The sequence below is a fragment of the Trichosurus vulpecula genome, unplaced genomic scaffold, assembly GCF_011100635.1.
Source record: "Trichosurus vulpecula isolate mTriVul1 unplaced genomic scaffold, mTriVul1.pri scaffold_71_arrow_ctg1, whole genome shotgun sequence".
In the NCBI taxonomy this organism is placed as follows: domain Eukaryota; kingdom Metazoa; phylum Chordata; class Mammalia; order Diprotodontia; family Phalangeridae; genus Trichosurus; species Trichosurus vulpecula.
Window position 1 is genome coordinate 20,687 of NW_023494554.1, and position 19,276 is coordinate 39,962.

A 19,276-nucleotide genomic window follows, 5' to 3' on the forward strand; every position below is an offset into this window, starting at 1 on the left:
CTCTAAATCTCAGATCCTATCAAAGAAGAGACAGTCAGGAAAAGAGAGAAAGCAAGAGGGGAAAGGGAGGGGGAAGGAGAGCCTGCAGGGCCTGGTGGCAGGCTGGGCGGCCACAGGCAAGGTGGTCTCCCCAAGAGGAATGGCTGCCCCTCAGAGGACAAAGGCTCTGTAGGGTCTACCCAGCAGCTTCTCCGCATCCTGATACTTCACCCTCCAGCAGGGGCCCCTAGACAGCAAGTCCTTCCCTGGGACAGCAGGGGCCAGAGGCACATTGGGGCCATTAGGCCTTTCTAGCCAAGCCCGCCTGACTGTGTGCTTCACAAAGAGATCCGTATGCTGGAATTGTCCTGTGGGAACACATGAGCACAGAGAGATTTGGTGTTATTCCTGGGGCTTGGAGATGGGTCCCTTTTTCTAGGCTTCCTTTCATTTTCATTCCAACCAATAGGGTTGAGGATTCCTGTCCTGCCCACCACCCAGATGTGTAGCAAGGGTGTGATGAGACCAGGGGAGTCACCAAGGGTTTGGTCGATCCAGAGAGTTTCGCCAAGTATCGAGGGTTTGGCAAACTGGAATTATAGCTTTCCAAACCAGGAAAGGCTTTATTAGCCAAAAAAGGATCTTGGAAGCTGGACTCAGGCTTGAGGGGCAGTGGCCTGGCAGGAGCAGAGGAATGTGTTTTGTGTGCATAGGGGAAGAGGAGGCTGGATGGTGGAAGGCCTTGGGTACAAGGAGAGGAGATAATGACAGCATCTTCTCACCCAGGAGACCCCGAGCGGAGTGGCTCAGGCCCTGCCCGTTAACCATGTAGAAACCAAGATGGGGGAGCCTCAGGGGAGTGGGGTGCCTGTCATGGTGCCTCCTGATAAGGAACTCAAGGTGGTGGCTGAGACGGATGGTAAGGGTCCTCTTGTGCTGTAGAATCAGCTCCAGCCCAGGCCCATGCTGCAGGATGAGAAGAGACGGGGCCCAGTTGAGTCTCTTTGTCATGCCCTCTGTCTCTAGGCTGACCTGGTGAGGGGTCACACAGATAACAAAAGGCTCCTGGAGTCTCCTCATAACCACCACGATCTTGTCAAAGTAGGTGCGGGTCCGTTGCTTGTGGCCTGGCTTCGGAGGTGCTCCTAGGAGGTGGCCGCTGACCTGCAGCCCTGGAGTCAGGGGAGAGATGGTTATTGCTTCACATGCTCACCAATCTCACAGGTTTTAAGCAATGATGCATGGCCAGTGATGGGGAAGGATGGGGAGGGCTGGCTGGGCTGGAATCTAGGCTGGATCTAGGATGGCTGGCTTGACTGTGAGTGGGGAGCTCTGGGGAGTTTGGGATGTCTCTCTTCCAGTATCTTTCAGGATTTAGAGTCAGAGACTCAGAGATTTAAGGGACCTCAGAGACCACTGTGTCCAGCTACCTCATTTTACTGTTGAGGCCCCTGTAGCCCCTAGGGGGCAGGGGGAAATAACATTTTGAGTTAGAAGAAACCTCAGAGACCATCTAGTCCAATCCACTCATTTCATAGCTGAGGAAACAGGCCCAGAGAGGAGAAGGGATTGTCTAAGTATACCTGTCCCACATCCCAACTCGGCCATGCTATTCCTCTGGTTCTTGGCATGCTCCTTTTTTGTCTCTGCAGGGCTTCCTTGAGGGCTTTGTGAAAGTTTGCCTCTCTATGGCTCTCTGTAGGTCTCACTGTAGGCCTATTGTTATCTCTTTGTAAGTCTCTCTGAATGTGCCTTTGTGTCACCTTCCAGTCCTTCTTCATCTCTGAGTCTCTCTGTGGGTCTGATATTCTTGCTATGACCCTCTGGCTCTTTGGATTTCTGCATGTTTCTTTGTGTAGATATGTTTCTGTGTAGTCCAATAAAATTTTGTAGACATTCTAAGAAGCTATATGATTTTCTGAAGTTGCTGCCCCTTTGTGGACACTATCACCATCACTGTAGAAGTGGCAGGGGCTACATGGATTGATGGCTATTTTCTAATTCTCTTTAATTCATTGTTATGGCCACAATAGTCATTGCCAGCTGGCCAGTCTACTGGTGATGATGGTACCCTTTAGATTTCAAGAGAAATCAAGGAAATCCTCCAGCAATTTAGTCCCTTCCCTTCCTCTTCCCCCCACCCCCACTATGAAGTTATGAGTGGCAGTAAGCAAGAGCAACCCTGGAGGGGCTGCTCAAACTGATGCAGTCCCAGAGCCACGGCAGCATTGTATTATCTATATCTCTATAGCATTTTGTACGTGGGTCTTTGGGGTCTTGAATTCGCTCCATCCCCTGCATTTGCCCACCCTCCCAGCAAACTCGGACTGCTGCAATCCATTCCTCAGTGACTGGGCTCTGTAGTTCCCAGTGTATACATAGAAGGGGATGTTTGTTCTTTTGACCTTCTTGAACTGTGAGTGAGGGCCTTGCTCTGTGAATGTCAAGGAACTGAGATGGTGCCCGACTTCTTTCTATGCAGGGCTGTTGGTAAAGCCGGGCTTTCTCTAATCAGAATGTCAGAAAACCCTGAGTACTTCCCCCCCTCCCCAACATTAAGGTCTCAAGGAAAAGCTTTGGAGCAAAGACTCTATTGTTCCCCTTTCCCAACCCGTCTTGGCAATGGACAAAGGTATTTAGAAGACAAAGAAAGTCTGAGAGGATACTTTCGGTTTCTACTTCGCTATTTCATGCCCTAACCCTAAAATGCCGGGAAGAGTTCTCTTTGTTTCTAGAGCTTAACTCAGCCCTCACCCTCCCCCACAGTTTTTTTTTTGTTGTTATAAGAAATGGACTGAGCTTTTGTTTCCACAGAAAATGTCATATTTGTTGGGGAATGCAGGGAAATGAATGGATTAGAAAGCCTTGGAAATGCTGATTAACTCTCCACTCCACAAGGATGTAGGTGCCTACTTATTCGCATATCTATAGCCTAACAACTCCTTACTTGTTCCTTAGATAGAATCCACAAACTTCAAAGGCCAGAGGAGAATTTCATTACTCTTCTCATGTTAATGGTGAAGGAAGCTTAAAACTTCCTGGGTTTGGCCTCTAATCAATTAAGGGAATTCCTTTCAGGTGTGGAGACCCAAGGTGGGGGTAGCGAACCCTGAAATGCTGACTGATGGGGTTCAAGGAGGGAAATTCGAATCTGGATGAATTATAAAGAGTTTCTGTAACTAACTTAACGTGTGCTTGAGCTGGGCCCTTTTTTTTTCAGAAAGGGCAGAGGCCAAGTCACTTGTCAAATAATGACATGAAATAAAAATCCTTTTTTTCTAAACTCACTCGTGGCCAGGTGGAATTCTTGGTAAGTCGATTACTTTTACTGCTTTTTTTCCCCCGTACTTGAGTGCCTAGAGACAGATTTCTGTATGTAATTGGAAATGAAGTGGTACAGTGAGAGAAGTGTTGGACAGAAATGTAAATCTTGACTCTGACACTCCCTATGTGTAATCTCAAAGTCATTTCACCTTATTTTCCTCACTGTTCCTCAGTTTCCTCATCTGCAAAATGAAGGCAATGGACTAAATGACCTCTGAGGTCATGTGGGTCAAAGATAGAGATGAGGCCCTTTTTGTGGACAGAGATTTATTCCTCCCTCCTCCCCCTTCCCCCTTCCAAGTTATTTGATGTGAACCCCAGAAGGGAGGGAAGATAACAGTATTAAAGTGGGAAGCATCAAAAGAACCTGCCTCCTAGGGTTGGTGGTTGTTGGGAGGCTCCAGTGAGACCACCTACATAAAGCACTATGGAAATGCCTTTCTTTCTTCTGGTCCTCTGGGTCTTTGGAGCCCTGCCTAGAGGTCTGACCACCAGTCCCTATCTTTCTCTGTCTCTCTGCATCTTCCCCCTCCCTGCTTTCTTTGGGCCCCTTACCTGCTTCAGGGTCTCTGATGAGCTGAAGTGTGTCCCCTGCCCTTCCGTCCACCGTGAAACAGATTCTACTCTCTGAGTTTGGCAGCTGGATCTCAAAATGCGGATCCCCATCCACTGTAAGGCACAAAGACACCCAGCCTGTTAGAAATACCAAGAATTTTATCTGGCCATGAGTGAGTTTAGAAAAAAAAGATTTTTATTTCATGTTATTATTTGATGGGTGACATTGCCTCTAAACCTGGGCCAAGCACGCTTTAGCTAGGTACAAAGCTCTTTTATAATTCATCCAGATTTGAATTTCGCACCTTGAACCCCATTGGTCAGCATTTTAGGGTTCACTAAACCCCACTCCTAACCCTAACCCTAAATGTAATTACATCTCATTTCCACATTTCAATCCCCCTCCCTTCTCATCCACATACACTTTATTCTTTATATTTTTAGTTTCCTCTCTGTCTGCATCAGATAGCATGAGAAAGGATCCCTCTCAATTGCTAAAGAGAATTGAGGAAAGCAGGAGTCTGAAGATTTGAACCCAGGATATCAATGATAAAAGACCCATTATCTAATGGGTCTTTTCCTTTGTGATTGACACCTGGCCTGGCAATTCTTTTGAGATATAAGAAAAGGCCTTCTTAGAACAAAGAAAGGAATGCCTTTTAGATATGTTGATTTTTCAGGTGGCCAAAATTCTACAATTGGCCACCAGTCTGGCTTCAAATCATATGTTCATATAATCTCTGTGGAAACAAAATTCGATAAATGCAAACCCCACCAAGGAAGGAGGCAGGAGAAGCCACTGGAGGCTTCTTTTATCTGCTGGGCCCCCTGTTCCAACAGATAGCAAGCAAATGAGTTTCCTTACCTGAAGAGAAGAAGGTAAAAACTGATGGGGATTTTAAAGGTTCGCCTTGAATCCCTGGGAGTTTAAAAGAGGAGGGAAGAGGGTTACTGGTGTGTGGGATGAGTGAAGACCTCTCATAAAAGGGAACAAATTAGATAAATAGAAATAAGTAGGATAGTGAGTCCCATTTCTCTACTTAGATATTTTCCCCTCCACAAGCTTAGCTAGTGACCGTAGGCCCCCGAGGTTAAGAACAGGTCCTGTGTATTTACCTAATGGCGAGAGGCCTGAAAGAAAGAAGGGTTGAGGTGAATAAGTCAGCAACCATAAAATTCTCTGAGGATAAGGATAAGACACAGGATACTCACCCCCTGTACATTGACCCCAAGATAAGAGAACCTCTGTTTGGGGAAGAATGGATGGAAAGCCGAAAAGCCAGGTGCAATATAGATGTGCAAGATTAGTTAGGTATAAGAATGATGGGAGGCAAGGTGTAAGGATACTGGGGATATCCGTGCATAGCCACAGATGTGAAGATGAGGTAACTAACAACTAATTCCTGCCTGTCACCGATAACCGAACTGTTTGTTTATTAAGACAGATTTACTACCTTGAGATTGATAGTAGAATGAAACAAGGATGGTGGGAAGTTTATGACTGTCACCTGCTTGTAAAAAAATAACCATACTGTTTGTTCCTTGCCATTGTCCCTGGGTAGATTTATCGTGTCTAGATTGTACCCTCAAAGCTTACGTCTGCAAGCTGAGAGGAAGGAGGTTGGGAGGGGGAATTGCGGTTAGGGACCTATATAAACACCCCAATTTTCTGTGTCCAGTGCGCTCTGACACTGAGAGGACCCCCAGTCCTCTCAATGTCCGGGTTGCCCTTTCCTGCAGGATCGTAATAAATTTTCCTTTCTACTTTCACCTTGAGATGCCTCTGTTGTTAATTTTTGGATTCGTAAAATCCATCCCACACACTGGAGTCTCCAGTTTGTCTCCTTGGGAGAGAATTTTGACATGCCCCCCCCCCTTTCTGCTAGGCCTTTGAGATTGTCTTGTCCCAGTGTGTCTTGCTTTCCTTGAAAGTCTGGGACCTCCCTAAAGACTGGGCCCTGCAAGGCTAGCTTGCCAAGTTATGTTTGAATGAATTCTTAACTAGCCTAGAGAGAGGTCTAGATAATAAACATACCCCAACACTTCTTCCCCTGCTTCTAACCCCATGCCCCAAGTCTTTTGCCCAAAGACTAGTTTTTCCAAGTCCCCGAGACCTGGGACCTCGGAGGAACATTTCAAGACCTGGAACTGAACCAAGGTACCTAGAGACACATTGTTACAGAGATAAACAGTAACTCAAAGACCTAGCAACCCCAGAGAGACACACAAGTACCAGAGCTAGACAGAGAAAGGCATAAAAAGTCAGAGATATTCTGAGACCCATAGAGAGATTGCCAAGGATATGTGTGTGTGTGTGTGTGTGTGTGTGTGTGTGTGTGTGTGTGCGCATACGTGTATATCCAGAGACCCATAATCACAGAGATGACCAGAGAGACTCAGGGACCCACAGGCACACAAACAAGAGAAGCACTCAGGGAATGCCATTCAACAACTTAGAGACATTCAAAGATCCAGAGACCCACAAAGAGTTATCCAGAGATATGAAGGGAGTCATTGAAAGACTCAGATTTCTATAGAAAGATCTAGAGATGCACAGAGATAATAATTCAGAGACCCTTAGACACACTGACATAGAGCTATGCTTGAGGGGTGACATTCAAAACCCCAGAGGTCCTACAAGCAAGTAGGGGTTCTGAAACTTGAGAGACTTGGGAGAAGGGTTCATACTGGGGGGCGAGGGCAGGGAGAGCCTGTAGAGACTGTACCAGTGACTCACCACGTCTGCTCTCTTGGCTGTGGGTGTTGGGGAAGGTGTAGATAGATGCAGGCTTCAAGGACTCGGAGAATCCAGAGTCTGGCAGGGTTTTTAGAAGTTGGAGTGGCTCCTCAGGGAGAACAAGGACACTGATGATCTCAGGTGTGCTCAAGTTATAGAGAGATGGGGGGCTCAGGATAGAGAGGGATGAGGAACTCGGTCTGGGGGAAGACTGGGAGTTAGGACCAGATTGGGCTGGAACATGAAGATCAGGGTACAACTGTACTCCAATTTGGGGGAGAGATGGGGAGCCAAGTTGGGGGGGGGGGGAGATGAGGTGTCAGAGTTCTGTGCTATTGAAATATTGAGACTTGCTGTGACATTTTGGGAAAACAGAGTGGAAGGCCTAGGGAATGATAGGGGGCTCAGATGATGGGAGACTGGCAGATCCCATTTGGGGAGAGTGTGCTGGGATGGGACACTTGGGTTAGGTTGGGATTTAGGAAGAGATGAGGAACTGGGTTTGTGGGTATTGAATGTCAGATTTGGGGGACCTGGGGAGCCAGGTCTGGGGGGAAACTGGGAGCTAGACTTATAGGGAGACAAGGTACCAGATTTGGGGGAGGATGGATTGTGTTGGGGTAGGACATTTGGTTTGGGAGATGATGGGGCTCAAGTTCTAGGGAAAGAAAGGTGGTCCGGTTTGGGGGGAAATAGGGTGCTTGGTTTAGGGAAATCCAAAGAGTTGGAGTTTGGAGTGTTGCCATTTGCGTGGGATCCAGGTTTAGGGGGACCTGGAGAAACATATTTTTGGAGGGATGAAGATAATGAAATGTCAGGATTTAAGTGAACCAGGGAGCCAGTTCTGGGGACAGATGGAGAGACAGCTCTGGGAGGAGATGGGGAGCTCAGAGGCCAATTGAGAACTAATAAGGTGTTAGGACTTGGGTGAACTTGGGTGCTAGGTTTAGGGGTGGTTGAGGAGCCAGACCTAGGGGGTGCCATGGAGCCAGGATTATACCAAGATGAGCTGTTTGGTTTAGGGTGCAATAGGGCTCCAGTTTGGGGGGAGGTCAGAAGTGGTGGGGTGACAGAACACAGATGAGTGATGGGGCCCGCTCTGGGAGGAGACAAGGAGCCAGTCTTGGGGAATGAAGATGCTGTGGGTTTCATAGATGATGGATCCCCATGAGCTGGTTGCACCCAGGGGACAGGTGGAGTCAGATTCTGTTTGGTCACCCTGGGATTCACCACTTTGGCTGCAAATGAGGGTCCAGGTGAAGTGCTGGTGAATTTTGCCCCCTGGAGCAGGGGCTCAGTGGGGCCTATAAGGATTGGAGGCCTTGGGGACTTCCCGGTAGCTGTGGGCTGGTCTATGGCTGTCAGGGCTGGATGTGGGCCCTGTTCCCCTTTGGCTTCCTCCTCTGGCTTTACCACAACAAGTGAGGTCAAGGGTGTCACAAAATGGAAATGCAAGAGAGAGGTTGAGGGCCTTTTCCACCAGTAGTCTGCGGGTGGCTGAGTCATTGGCCCCAATGCGGGCTTCCAGCAAGCCCTGGATTGTCACATAGGTCCAAAGGTGCTGGAGGAAGCCTTGGCTCAGGCTGAGCTCCCTGTGGGATAGGCAGCCAAATGCTGGCTCTGTGCTGCTTGCAGCCTCCTCACCCCGGGCTGCTGTGAGCAGGTGGTTGTGTGGGCCCCGGGCTTCCAGGCGCACCTGGAGCTCAGGCTCCCCTTGACCTAGCTGGCTGACCACCACCAGCTCTGAGCCCTGGAAATAGTTGGGGAAGTGGCTCTCTGGTGGTTTGGCCCTCCCAGGTTTGGCCTGATAGTGGAAGTGGATGTCAGACAGCAGTGGGGAGGCGATGCGGTCGTAGAAGCCTTTGAGCTGCGAGGCAGCATCCTGGTCCTCTCGGATGCGGTGAGCTATGCCCTGGTTCTCCAGTGAAAGGTGGCGTAGAAGCGGCAGGTCAGCATCATCACCCAAAGCTAGGCCAAAGAGGGCTGTCTGGCCAGCCAGGGCCCTCTGAGCATTGTCGAGGATGCGGGCAGGTGAGGTCACTCCTGCTGTGGGCTCCCCATCCGTGAGGAAGATGAGCAGCTGAGCCTCTCCTGAGGACCCTGTAGTGTTCTGGTTCAGTATGGAAGCTGCTGCCAGGAGAGCTGCATTCATGTCTGTCCCTGGGGAAGACGGAGACCTGGCGTGAGTATCCAGCTCCCCACCCCCTACCTCAGAGGCTACTCCCTCCCCTCAGCTTGCCTGTTGCCTCTGGGGTGGGCTACCCTCCCCCAGTTCTAATGGGTTCTCCTGCAGAAAGCCTTCCAGGACTGCTGTTCCACCCCCTTCCCTTGGCAAGGCCACCATCTGTGTTATGGGCCCGCCAACCTTCTCTTTGCCTCATTCTTAGGCCCTTGGCCTGTCTCATTCTCTAACCAGCTTATGGTGGTGAGTCTCATCTTTCTGAACAGACTAAGAGTTAGCAGCTCTTCATCCTCTCTGTCTCTGCTTTGCCAATGGGTGTCATTCCAGGCACCTTAGTCAACTGGGATGAAATTGAACTCCCTGCCCTGTCTCATCCTGTGCTTCGTGAGGCCAACACTCTCAGCTCACCAAATGAGCCAGCCAACAGCCATCCTAGAAATGAGCCCCCTATCCTGTCTTGTTCTCAAGTGATCCTATTTTTGTGTTATAGAGAGGCAAAGTAGGGCCTGGGGAGAGCTGTAGAAGGTCAGGCCTTTGAAATCATCACAGGGGGGACTTAGGGTCACATCATGGCAGAGATGGGAGGGGCCTTGGAGATGACCTACTCTGCCTCTGCCCATCCCTGTAAGCCCAGACCCTCCTCACCATCTGTGTATCAAGGGGAAGGGATTTTGTTCATGGAATGGGAGAGTGTGAAAGCACAGGCGGCAGCCATTGGTCTGACTCCCTTACATTACAGAGCAGGATGGTGAAGCCCCGACATGAAAGCGTGAAGCTTGAACAGGGAAATTTTCAGGGCTATTACCAGTCAGGGGTCTGCAGCAAATAGCATTCACTTCAGAGATCTGGCACTTGGCAGTCCCTGGAGGGGGGTGGCTGGCGTGGGGATTGAAGTGGGGAGGGACCTCGTATACGCACATCTGCCCGCCTCCATTCTGCTAACATAGGCCTTGGCCCTTTGTATGTTTAGGGGTGTGGCCTGAATGGAACCAGCAGCCTTCCAGATGTGTCCAGATGTGGACATTCTCCAGATGTGAGAAGGTCACGATGTTGAAATAGTCCTCTGGGCACAGGTCCCCCAGGATCACATATATATAGCCTTCTTAGTCTGCAGCAGTCAAGATATGGATAGAAACCATGTTTAAGATTGTTTCAGATCGCTGCATCTGCCATACAGGCAGCTAGGTGGCACTGCAGTGGTCATACAACTGGCCCTGGAATCAGGAGGACCTGAGTTCCAATTTGGCCTCAGTCACTCTTCCTAGCTGTGTGACCCTAGGCAAGTCACTTAACCCTATTTGCCTCAGTTTCCTTATCTGTAATCTTTGCCAAGAAAACCCAAAATGGAGTCATGGAGAGTTGGACACGACTGGAACAACTGAACACAGGCACATCAATCTGCCATCCAGTCTTTTTCTCCCCCTACCTGCCTCACCTTTGTTCCTACTTCTTTCAGGCAGCTCTCCCTGACCACCTTCAGCCCATGATATTCTTTCCTTCCTTACTGATTCAAATCTAGAAGACTAAGAGCCATCTTCCACTTAAGAAATGCTCAAAGGATATGAACAGGCAATTTTTAAGGGAAAAAAATTTAAGCTAGCAATGACCATGTGAAAAAAAGTTCCAAATTACTAATAATTAAAAAAATGCAAATTAAAGCAACATTGAGGTTCCACCTCATGTTCGTGACATGGAAAAAGTTGGTGAAAAAGGAAAACGACAAATGCTAGAGGGACCATGGGCAAACAGGCATACTTGTGCCCCATTGGCATAACTGTGAATTGGTTCAAGCATTCTGGAAAACCATTTGGAGCCCTGAGCCAAAAGTTATTGCATTGTGCTTACCCTATGACCCAGCAATGCCACTCCTAGGCCCAGACCCAAGATCCCAGATCAAGGAAAGAGGAAAAAGGAGCCCTAAGTACAAAAATATTTATAACAACACTTATTGTAGTAGCAAGAAACTGGAAACCGAGGGGTGCCTACCTATCGGAGAATGGCTAAACATATTATGGTATATGGATGTAATGGAATATTATTGCACCATAAGAAATGACAAAATGGCCAGTTTCAGAGGAAACTGGGCAGACCTCTATGAAGGGATGGCAGAGTAAGGAGAGCAGAGCAGAGAGAACAATTTAGATACTGACAACATTATGGAGGAAAATGACTTTGAAAGACTTTTGAGCCATGAGTGTAGAGCAGAAGTGTCAAACTCTTATAGCAGAGCCTGCAAGGTGACGGACTCAAAATGAAGGCTGAGAAATACACACATGCATACATACATGCATACATTTTGGGACATGGCCAACATAGGACTTTGTTTTGTTTGACCATGCAAACTTGTTATGAGGGTTTAATTTGATTGCATTTTAATTGTTCAGTTAGGGTGCAATGGGAGATAATATGCTTGTCTAACTACACACCTATTTAAGAGGTTTGCCCCTCCTCTGAGTTCTTGTGGAGCTCAACACTCCCATAACAATCATACTGACAACTAGCATTTACATAGCATTTTAAAGTTGGCAAAATGCTTTACAAACATCCTGTTGATCCTCACAACAATTCAGGGAGGTAGGTGCTCTTGTTATCTCTGTCTTACAGATGAGGAAACTGAGGCAGTGGGAGGTTAAGTGACTTGGCCAAAGTCATCCAGCTAGTAACTTCTTGAGATAGGACCTGAACTCAGGTCTTCCCAACTCTGAATCAGAGCTCTATCCACTGTAGCACCCCCTAGCTGTGTCACTGTGCTCCAATTATCCTTCCTCTTTTGGGTCTTATGGACCAAGACTAGATGCAAGTTACCCTGTGGACATAGTAATCTTGCAGTCCACTAACCCTAACTCTAACCCCAATCCAGATTACGACTAGGGAACCTGTAGCCTCAAGGCCACATGTGGCCCTCTAGGTCCTCAAATGTGACCTTTTGACTGAATCCACACTTCATAGAACAAATATCTTTCCTTGAGCAATTCAATGTGAAAGCCAACTATAGGATTTTAAGTTGATTCCTCACTCCCAGCCTTGGATTCCTCCCCTGTCCAATGAGGGGGTTGGACCTGAGGGCCTCTAAAACCCCTTCCAGGATGCTCAGAATCACTGAACCTCATGATCCCTATTAAACCCCCAGATCTTTTGCAGGTAAAGAGAGAACTGACCATGTCTCCCCTACTTTGTACCTAGGAAATTGGTTTTTTGATCCAAAGTATAAGACATTTATCTGTTAAATTTCATCTTATTGTAGTCAACTCTATGTTCTAGCCTTCCAAGATCTTTTAGGCTGTGACTGTTGTCCAAAGAGTATCTACCTCAGTCAGTCAATAAACATTAAATGCTTGCTATGTGCCAGTAATTTTGCTCTTTCAGCTTTGTGTGCACACATATGTTTATGTATGTGTGGTGTGTGAATGTGAGTGTGTATTGTATGGTGTACATTTGTATATGTGTGTGGACCCATGTATACATGTATTTATGTGTGTATTGTATGTAGCATGTTGTAGATGTACTTGAGTGAATGTGTTTGTGTATTTGTATGTGGTATGTATGCACACATGTGTGTTTGTGTGTACCTGTGTGTGGTGGGAGTATCTGTGTGTTTTACCAGACCTGAGATTTCAGGAGTCTAGGAAAATCATTCTCTAAGTGTGGTCTTGGGTTTTGATTCTGTGAGGTCCAAAGGATTTTGAGAATGCTCCTAAAACATTTGGATTTTGAATGTGGTAAATACTGATAACTATAATTCCCATAAGCAAAAATAAGTGGGAGGAGGCTTTAATATTTTGTAAGAGCATGAAGGGGCCCTGAGACACCCAAATTTGAGGACCACTGGTCTAGGGAACTTCCAGTGCATATTCTCCTTCTATCACTTCTCTACAATGCAGTCTTACAGAGTTGGCCAGGGTCATAGAGTCCACTGTTGTCTGATTTGGGACCCAGAGCAGAGTCTGCCTTGATTCCCAGGCCAGTTCACTGGCCACTCTGCCAGACTGCCTCTTTAGTAACTCTGTAGAAATAGTCAGTGAGGTAGTCTGGCATGATGTGTTCTTTATAAAGACTCCTAGTAACCCTTGCTTCCCCTTCTAGATGCCCTCTAGCTGTCCCCTTCATAATGTGTTTTGTGTTTTTGCTAGGAATCCAAGTCAAGCTCTTTAGCCAAGAGGTCAAAGGTTTTGTTTACTTTCCTTTTTTGAAAGTCAATTCAGCACCTCTTGCAGTCTCCAGAGAATGAATGGCTCAGCCAGTTCTTTCAGTACCTTGAACAGCAACTAGGTTGCCAGCTCACTCTGCCCCTACTTATCTTGGCCTTAATCTCCCTGGGAAGAGGGGTGGGGAAGAGTGTTTTGCAGCTCTATCCTGTCTGGTCTAAAGATTACTCTTCTGGGCAGAAAAGAAAGAGAAACAAAACAACATTTTAATAATTCTGCCTTTTGGGCAGATTTAGTTCAGCCTGCACTGCTCCTCAGAGGCTGAAGGTCCACTTGAAGTGGAGCTGCGTGCACAGACAAGGGTTGGGTTCCATTATTTTGAGAGGGGCCTTCTAACTCTGGAATTCTGTCTGTGTCCCTCTGACCCACACTCTAGAATCCAGGACTGGAATTCTCCCCAGGCAGTTGTTACCTGCTTCAGCTTTGTTCCAGTCATAGAGCCACTGACATCAATAATGAAGATGATGTTTTTCTGCATACGAGGTAGGTCTCTGGGGGCAAAATAGTGAACAAAATAGCCATCATAGATCTGGGGAGAGACCAAAAGAGACAGAGAGAGTGACACAATGTTAGAAAGACAGACAGAAACAGAGACACATGAAGAGAGAGAGAGAGAGAGGGATACACATATATGCACACAGAGAGGGAGAGGGAAGGGGCAGAGGGAAGGGGGAGAGGGAGAGGGAAAGGGAGAGGAAGAAGAAGAGAGAGAGAGATCAGGAGAGATGTCAACAGAGAGCAGCAGAAGAAATCGCAGTAGTTCTAAGGTTTGCCCTTGGGATGCCACATCATGACAATGCACATGAATGGCAGCAGAAATGAATGACAGCAGCTGGGGGCTGGTAGCCAGTGGGAAGAAACCAGGAGACAGAGAGGCCTGGAAGGGCATCACAATTTTGCTTGTCCCACCCTAAACCCTTTTAAGAAATCCTTACTAGGAGACTAAGAACCTGGCTCCAAGGTCAGCAGATGAAATAAGGTACAGTGTGCGAGCCAGGTTCAAGGTTAGGGGGGATGATGCTCTCAAGACTAAATGTGGATGGTAAGTATAGGCAGGCTTCCTTCAGTGCATTCCTGACTGAAGGCCCAAATCACCTGCACATCACCAATGACGTCCTTCATAGTCACATCATATTGAATCACAAAGTCTCCCATGATGCCCCGGCTGGAGTAGGCAGCCTGTTCACTCGGTGTTGGTGTGAAGGTGACCCGTGCACAGGTCTCCTCCTTTTCAATCCTGGTGGACGGCAAGACAGCCTCACCTGTATGGAGGTGATCAATGCTGGGAAGAAAGCAGACATCCAGCCCAGGCCCAGAGGCTAAGTGAGGAAGGGTTGGAATGGGGAGAGAGGGAGCTTGGTCCTCCATCCATTTCCTCTTCTCCGGGTCCTCATTTGACCTTTGGTTTTGGCTAGGGCCCCTGCTACTGACCCCTCATCATTCTAATTGTCCACTATCCCCCCTCTGAGTCTGAGCTCTTGTCTACACAGTGGCCCATCTGGTTCTCTGACCATTTTATGAGATATGGGAGGGGAGAGCTCATTTCTTCAACCCCTTGCCATAGGACTGAGAGTTCTCTGAAGCTGGGGCTTTGCCCTATGTAGATTCTTCTTTTTCTACTTTTCTGATTTCTCCCTCATCCCCAGCCCCCATTCCTTGCCCAACCCAACAACTGTGCCTCAAGGACCAACATAATAAAGTCCTCTTTGAAGTCTATCCCCAGAGAAGAATGCAGCTTATTTCTTTCTCTGGGCAAATCTGGTCAACTTCCAGTTTGACAGAAAATGAACACTTATCCTACTTAATCTTATCCTGCTGTCAGTATCCCAGAAGCTCAGAGCCAAAGTCAATTCACAGTCACAGCAATCAGCTCAGGCTGGGTGACTGATAACATTGTCTCTCCTCCTGACCCATCCCCTGTCCCAGGTCTCTTCCCTCTCCATGTCATTGCCCTGCTCCGACCTTTTCATGGCTCCACAGGCTGGTGCCCCCTCCACTCCAGCCTCACCCCTTTCCAACTTGGACAAACCCCACTTTCCAGTCAAATTGTACTCTCAACCAGCCAGGCCCTATATCTGATACTCCATGAAGGTGACCTGTGGATAGAGCACTAGGCCTGGAAACAGGAAGACCTAAGCTCAAATCTTGCCTGGGTAAGTCAGTTTCCTCAATAGGGATCATAACTGCCCCCACCTCCCAGGGTTTTTTATGAGGATCAAATGAGATAATAATTGCAAAGCCCTTGACACATAGTAAGCCCTTTATAAATGTTATTGTTATTAGTAGGAGTAGTACTAGTGGTGGTGGTGGTAGTAGTAGCAGTAGTATCAGTATTTGCACAAGCCATTCCCCATGCCTGGAATTCACTTCTGGTTTTCTGCCTCTCAATTAGAAAACCAAGCCAGACTGGGAACAGTTTCTGTCCTCAAGGAGCTAACCCCAAGCTTAGCATGAGGGCCAACATGTACAGATATAGGGCTACACAGAAGAGACACAGGCCACTTCTAGAAGTGGAATTAGGATTAGAAAGTGATGAAGAGAGAGCCATGCCCTGGTCACACTTTGAAGTTGAATGCACATCCTTGAGATTCTGAAAGCACAATGGATACAAGATTAGTCAAGTTCCAGCTTAAGGTGCCAGTGCTCCTGCTGAATATTTAATAACCAGCTCTTTTGAGATGGCATGAGTTGGTTTGGGCCCAACCCTGTATGCCCCAAAGGGCATTTTGGGGAGCTGCTAGTAGCCAGAGGGTCAGGAAATAGGGCTCGTGTAGGAGGTGGAGTTCAGACTAAGTCTTGAAGAAATCTAGGTATGGGGGACAGCCTTGCAAAAGTCTGGAGTTGGGAGATGGGATGTTGTGTGAGGAAGAGCAAGCTGGGCAGCATTGCTGGACTGGAGCATGTGTGAAGGGAAGTGATGTGGAATTAAGCTGGAAATAGAAAAAAGGCCAGGTGGTGAAGGGCTTTAAATGCCAAACAAAGAGGGATTGTGGGTAGATGGCAACATGCTACAATGTAGCAATGAGGTCATTGAGGTTTTGAATTGCAGCAGTCTAAAAAGAAATAAGAATAACCTGGAGATTACTCTTCTCCCCAACTGTAAGCTAGACAAACCCGGGTAGGTAGAAAGGGGAGCATGAAGTGGTGGGCAGAGAGGGAATGGTTTCAACAGAGAGCACTCAAGGGGAGGAGCCCACTGATGGGAGAAGGGTTCTAGGTGAAGGTTGTCTTTGCCTGTGGTGGGAGGCCCTGTGGCAAGAGCCTACAGAGGAGCAATCCTGAAGTTCCTTGAAGAAGGGGCCTCATCTTGCCCACCATGCTCAGGACTAGACAGAGCTTTCCTCAAGCACAAGTACCCAACTTAGACACTGGGGCTGATGAAATGAACAACCCAAGGAAAACCATGAAGGGATATCTTGGTTTGAGAGATGCCCAGAGGGGCATCTAAACATAGGTAAATCCTGAAGAGAATAGTGAGCCCGCACAACAAATCTGGGGAAAGATTTGAAAGAATTCTGGGTAAAAAATGAAACTAATGGGGGCTAAGAAACAGAAGACATACACATACCTGTAAGGGTCCTAGAGAAAGGTCCATAGAACATAGACCCTCAGGTGCTTTTGTTCTGCTTTGATAGTCTTAGGAGAAGACAAAAAAAGAGAGTAACAAGACTATCATGGGGGAATAAAAGGAGGGAAATCACTATTATAAGAGAGCTGCATAAGATGACTCATGTATCTGTGGAGGAAGCAGTAGTGGGAATAGGCATCCCATGAGTTTCACTTTCATCTGAACCAGACCAGTTTGGAAGACTGAACCCTCCCCCTTTCCCTACACACAGAAATTTTGTTATAGAAATACATTTAGCTTAAAAGGGAAATGGGAGTGGACAGGTTCAAGGGAGGAGGAGGGACCTATGAAAGAGGTAAGGTAGGATAATCCTGAGCAAAAGAAACTCGAATGAACCCTAACCCTAACCGTGAATCAAGAGTTAAAAAGGAAGGAAGAAAGAAAGAGTAAAAGCCTAGGATCAGGGCGAGAAGAGAAGAGCTTCAATTGAGTGGGAATAGGCCACTTCACTTATAGATCACGTGTCAGGCAAACTCCCTCTCTGTTACCACCATATAATTGTTTATAAACTAGGGAGTGGAAGCAAAGACAGGACAGAGTACAAAAGGACAAGAGGGAGAGAAATATATATTTAACAGTCATCACTAAACTTGAATGGGTTGGACTCACCCATAAAACAGAAGAGGATCATAGGATGGATAATAGAATCTGACAAGATGTTGTTTATGGGAAACACAAAGATTCACATAGAGTTAAAATCAGACTATGCTTCAAATGAGCTATAAAAAGCAGGGTAAACAAACATGATTTCAGATAAGCTTATAAGAAATATAGATATAACAAAAAGAAATAAGCAGGGAAATGACATTATGCTTAAAGGCACCATAGAAAATGAATCAATAGCAATACTTAATAAGCACCAAATAGCATAGCATCTAAATGTTTAAAGGAAGAGTTAATTGAATTAGAGGGATAAATAGATGGTAAAACTATAATAGAGGGGAACCCTAACCCTTTTCAGACCTAGAGAAACCTAACCAAAAGAAAGAAGTCAAGGACCTGAATAGAACTTCAGAAAAATTAGAGATGATAGATCTCTGGCAATTACTAGCTGGGTATTGTTGTTGTTCAGCCATTCATTTGTGTCCAACTCTTCGTGACCCCGCAGACCATAGCATGTCAATACTATCTATAGGGTTTTCTTTGTTTGCCATTGCCTTCTCCAGTAGATTGAGGCAAACAGACTTTAAGTGACCCGCCCAGGGTCACACAGCTAGTAAATGTCTGAGGTCAGATTTGAACTCAAGTCTTCCTGACTCCAGGCCCAGCACTCTAGCCACTGAGCCATCTAGCTGCCTCAGAATGGAAATAAAAAAGAATTTATATATCTCTTAGCTGTACATGGCAGCATTACAGAAATTGGTCATGTATTGGGGCATAAAGAGCTCTTTATAAATGTGGGAAAGCAGAAATGATGAGGGTTTGGGGTGAGAGGTGCTCGACACCCCAAAGTACCGACACGCTGGGTCCTGCCGAAAGAATTTGACTCAAGCTTTCTCAGCCAAGGGAAAGGACAAAGTTTATTAAGAGTTAGCCAAATAAGCCTGCCCCGAGAGATGCCACCCCTTGCGATGCCTGTAAGGAAAGAGGGCCAGACCCATCTGAGCTAGATTGGTTCTGACCACCTTCATGGAGGCAAGATGGAGATTATATACACAAAGGTTGTGGGAGGGATTGAGGGGTGGTCTGGGGTGACCAGAAGAGGGGTCTAGGGAGGGACTTAAGGATGAGGTCAGACTCCAGGGTGGGGGAAATAGCTGAAGGCTATATGGAAATGACAGACCATAAAGGGCTAGGGTATAGATATTTTGATCAGGATTAAGGGTGGGAAACAGCTGGACAATAGACGACTGGGCAAGGTAGGCATTTGGGCTTAATGGTTGTAGCCTCAGGCCAAGGCCAGGTCGAGTGGGAAGATTCAAGGAGAGTTCAAGGGTTCAAGGGGTTCCCAGAGACTGTGCCCTCATCAGAAATACTAAACACAGAATTTACTGACCACAATACAATAACATTAATTCAATAAAGAGCTTTTAAAGAGTTAATTCAAAAGTAATTAGAGACCAAATAGCACATTTCTAAAGAGCAAATTATAGAAATAATAGAAAATTTCATCAAAGAAAGTGACAACAATGCGATGACATACCAAAACTTATGGGATCTAGATAACCGAACTCTCAGGGAAGAATTTCTATCTTTAAACAATTTCATTAACAAATGAGGGAAAGAACAAATCAGTGAATTGGGCACACAATTAAAAAAACTTGAACAACGACAAATAAAAAATCCCTACGTAAGCAACAGAGGAGAAATTGTGAAAATTTAAAAAAGGGATCGCTAAAACTGAAGCAAAAGGATCATTTGACTGATCAATGAAAGTAGGAGTTGTCCAAAAAACTAAGAAAAAGATAACTAACTAACCTGATTAAAAAAGTGCGGAAAACCAGATTGTGTGAAAGATGGAAAGTAGAGCACCTAGAGATTGAAGAGGAAATGATCAGAAGCTATTTGGGCCAGTTTTATTTTAACCAAACTGGTGACTAAGAAGAAATGGATGAACACTTACAAAAAATGTAGAATTTTACATTAACAAAAAGAAGAAATAGACCGTTCAAGTAAGCCAATATCAGAAACAGAAATTGAGTGAGCCCTATAAACGAACTACCAAA

General features: G+C 46.5%; 1 protein-coding gene across 1 annotated transcript in view; it reads right to left on the bottom strand.

Annotated features, from left to right (window-relative positions):
* Positions 1-150: 150 nt before the first annotated feature.
* The window catches only part of ITIH6 (inter-alpha-trypsin inhibitor heavy chain family member 6), a 33,205-nt gene continuing 14,079 nt past the window's right edge, over positions 151-19,276 (bottom strand). Inside the window, 10 exon segments of the mRNA XM_036740741.1 lie at positions 151-347; positions 762-1,151; positions 3,859-3,972; positions 4,724-4,777; positions 6,596-6,795; positions 7,566-8,050; positions 8,052-8,755; positions 9,696-9,802; positions 13,348-13,511; positions 14,078-14,244. Of these exon segments, the coding sequence (XP_036596636.1) occupies positions 151-347; positions 762-1,151; positions 3,859-3,972; positions 4,724-4,777; positions 6,596-6,795; positions 7,566-8,050; positions 8,052-8,755; positions 9,696-9,802; positions 13,348-13,511; positions 14,078-14,244 (2,582 nt within the window).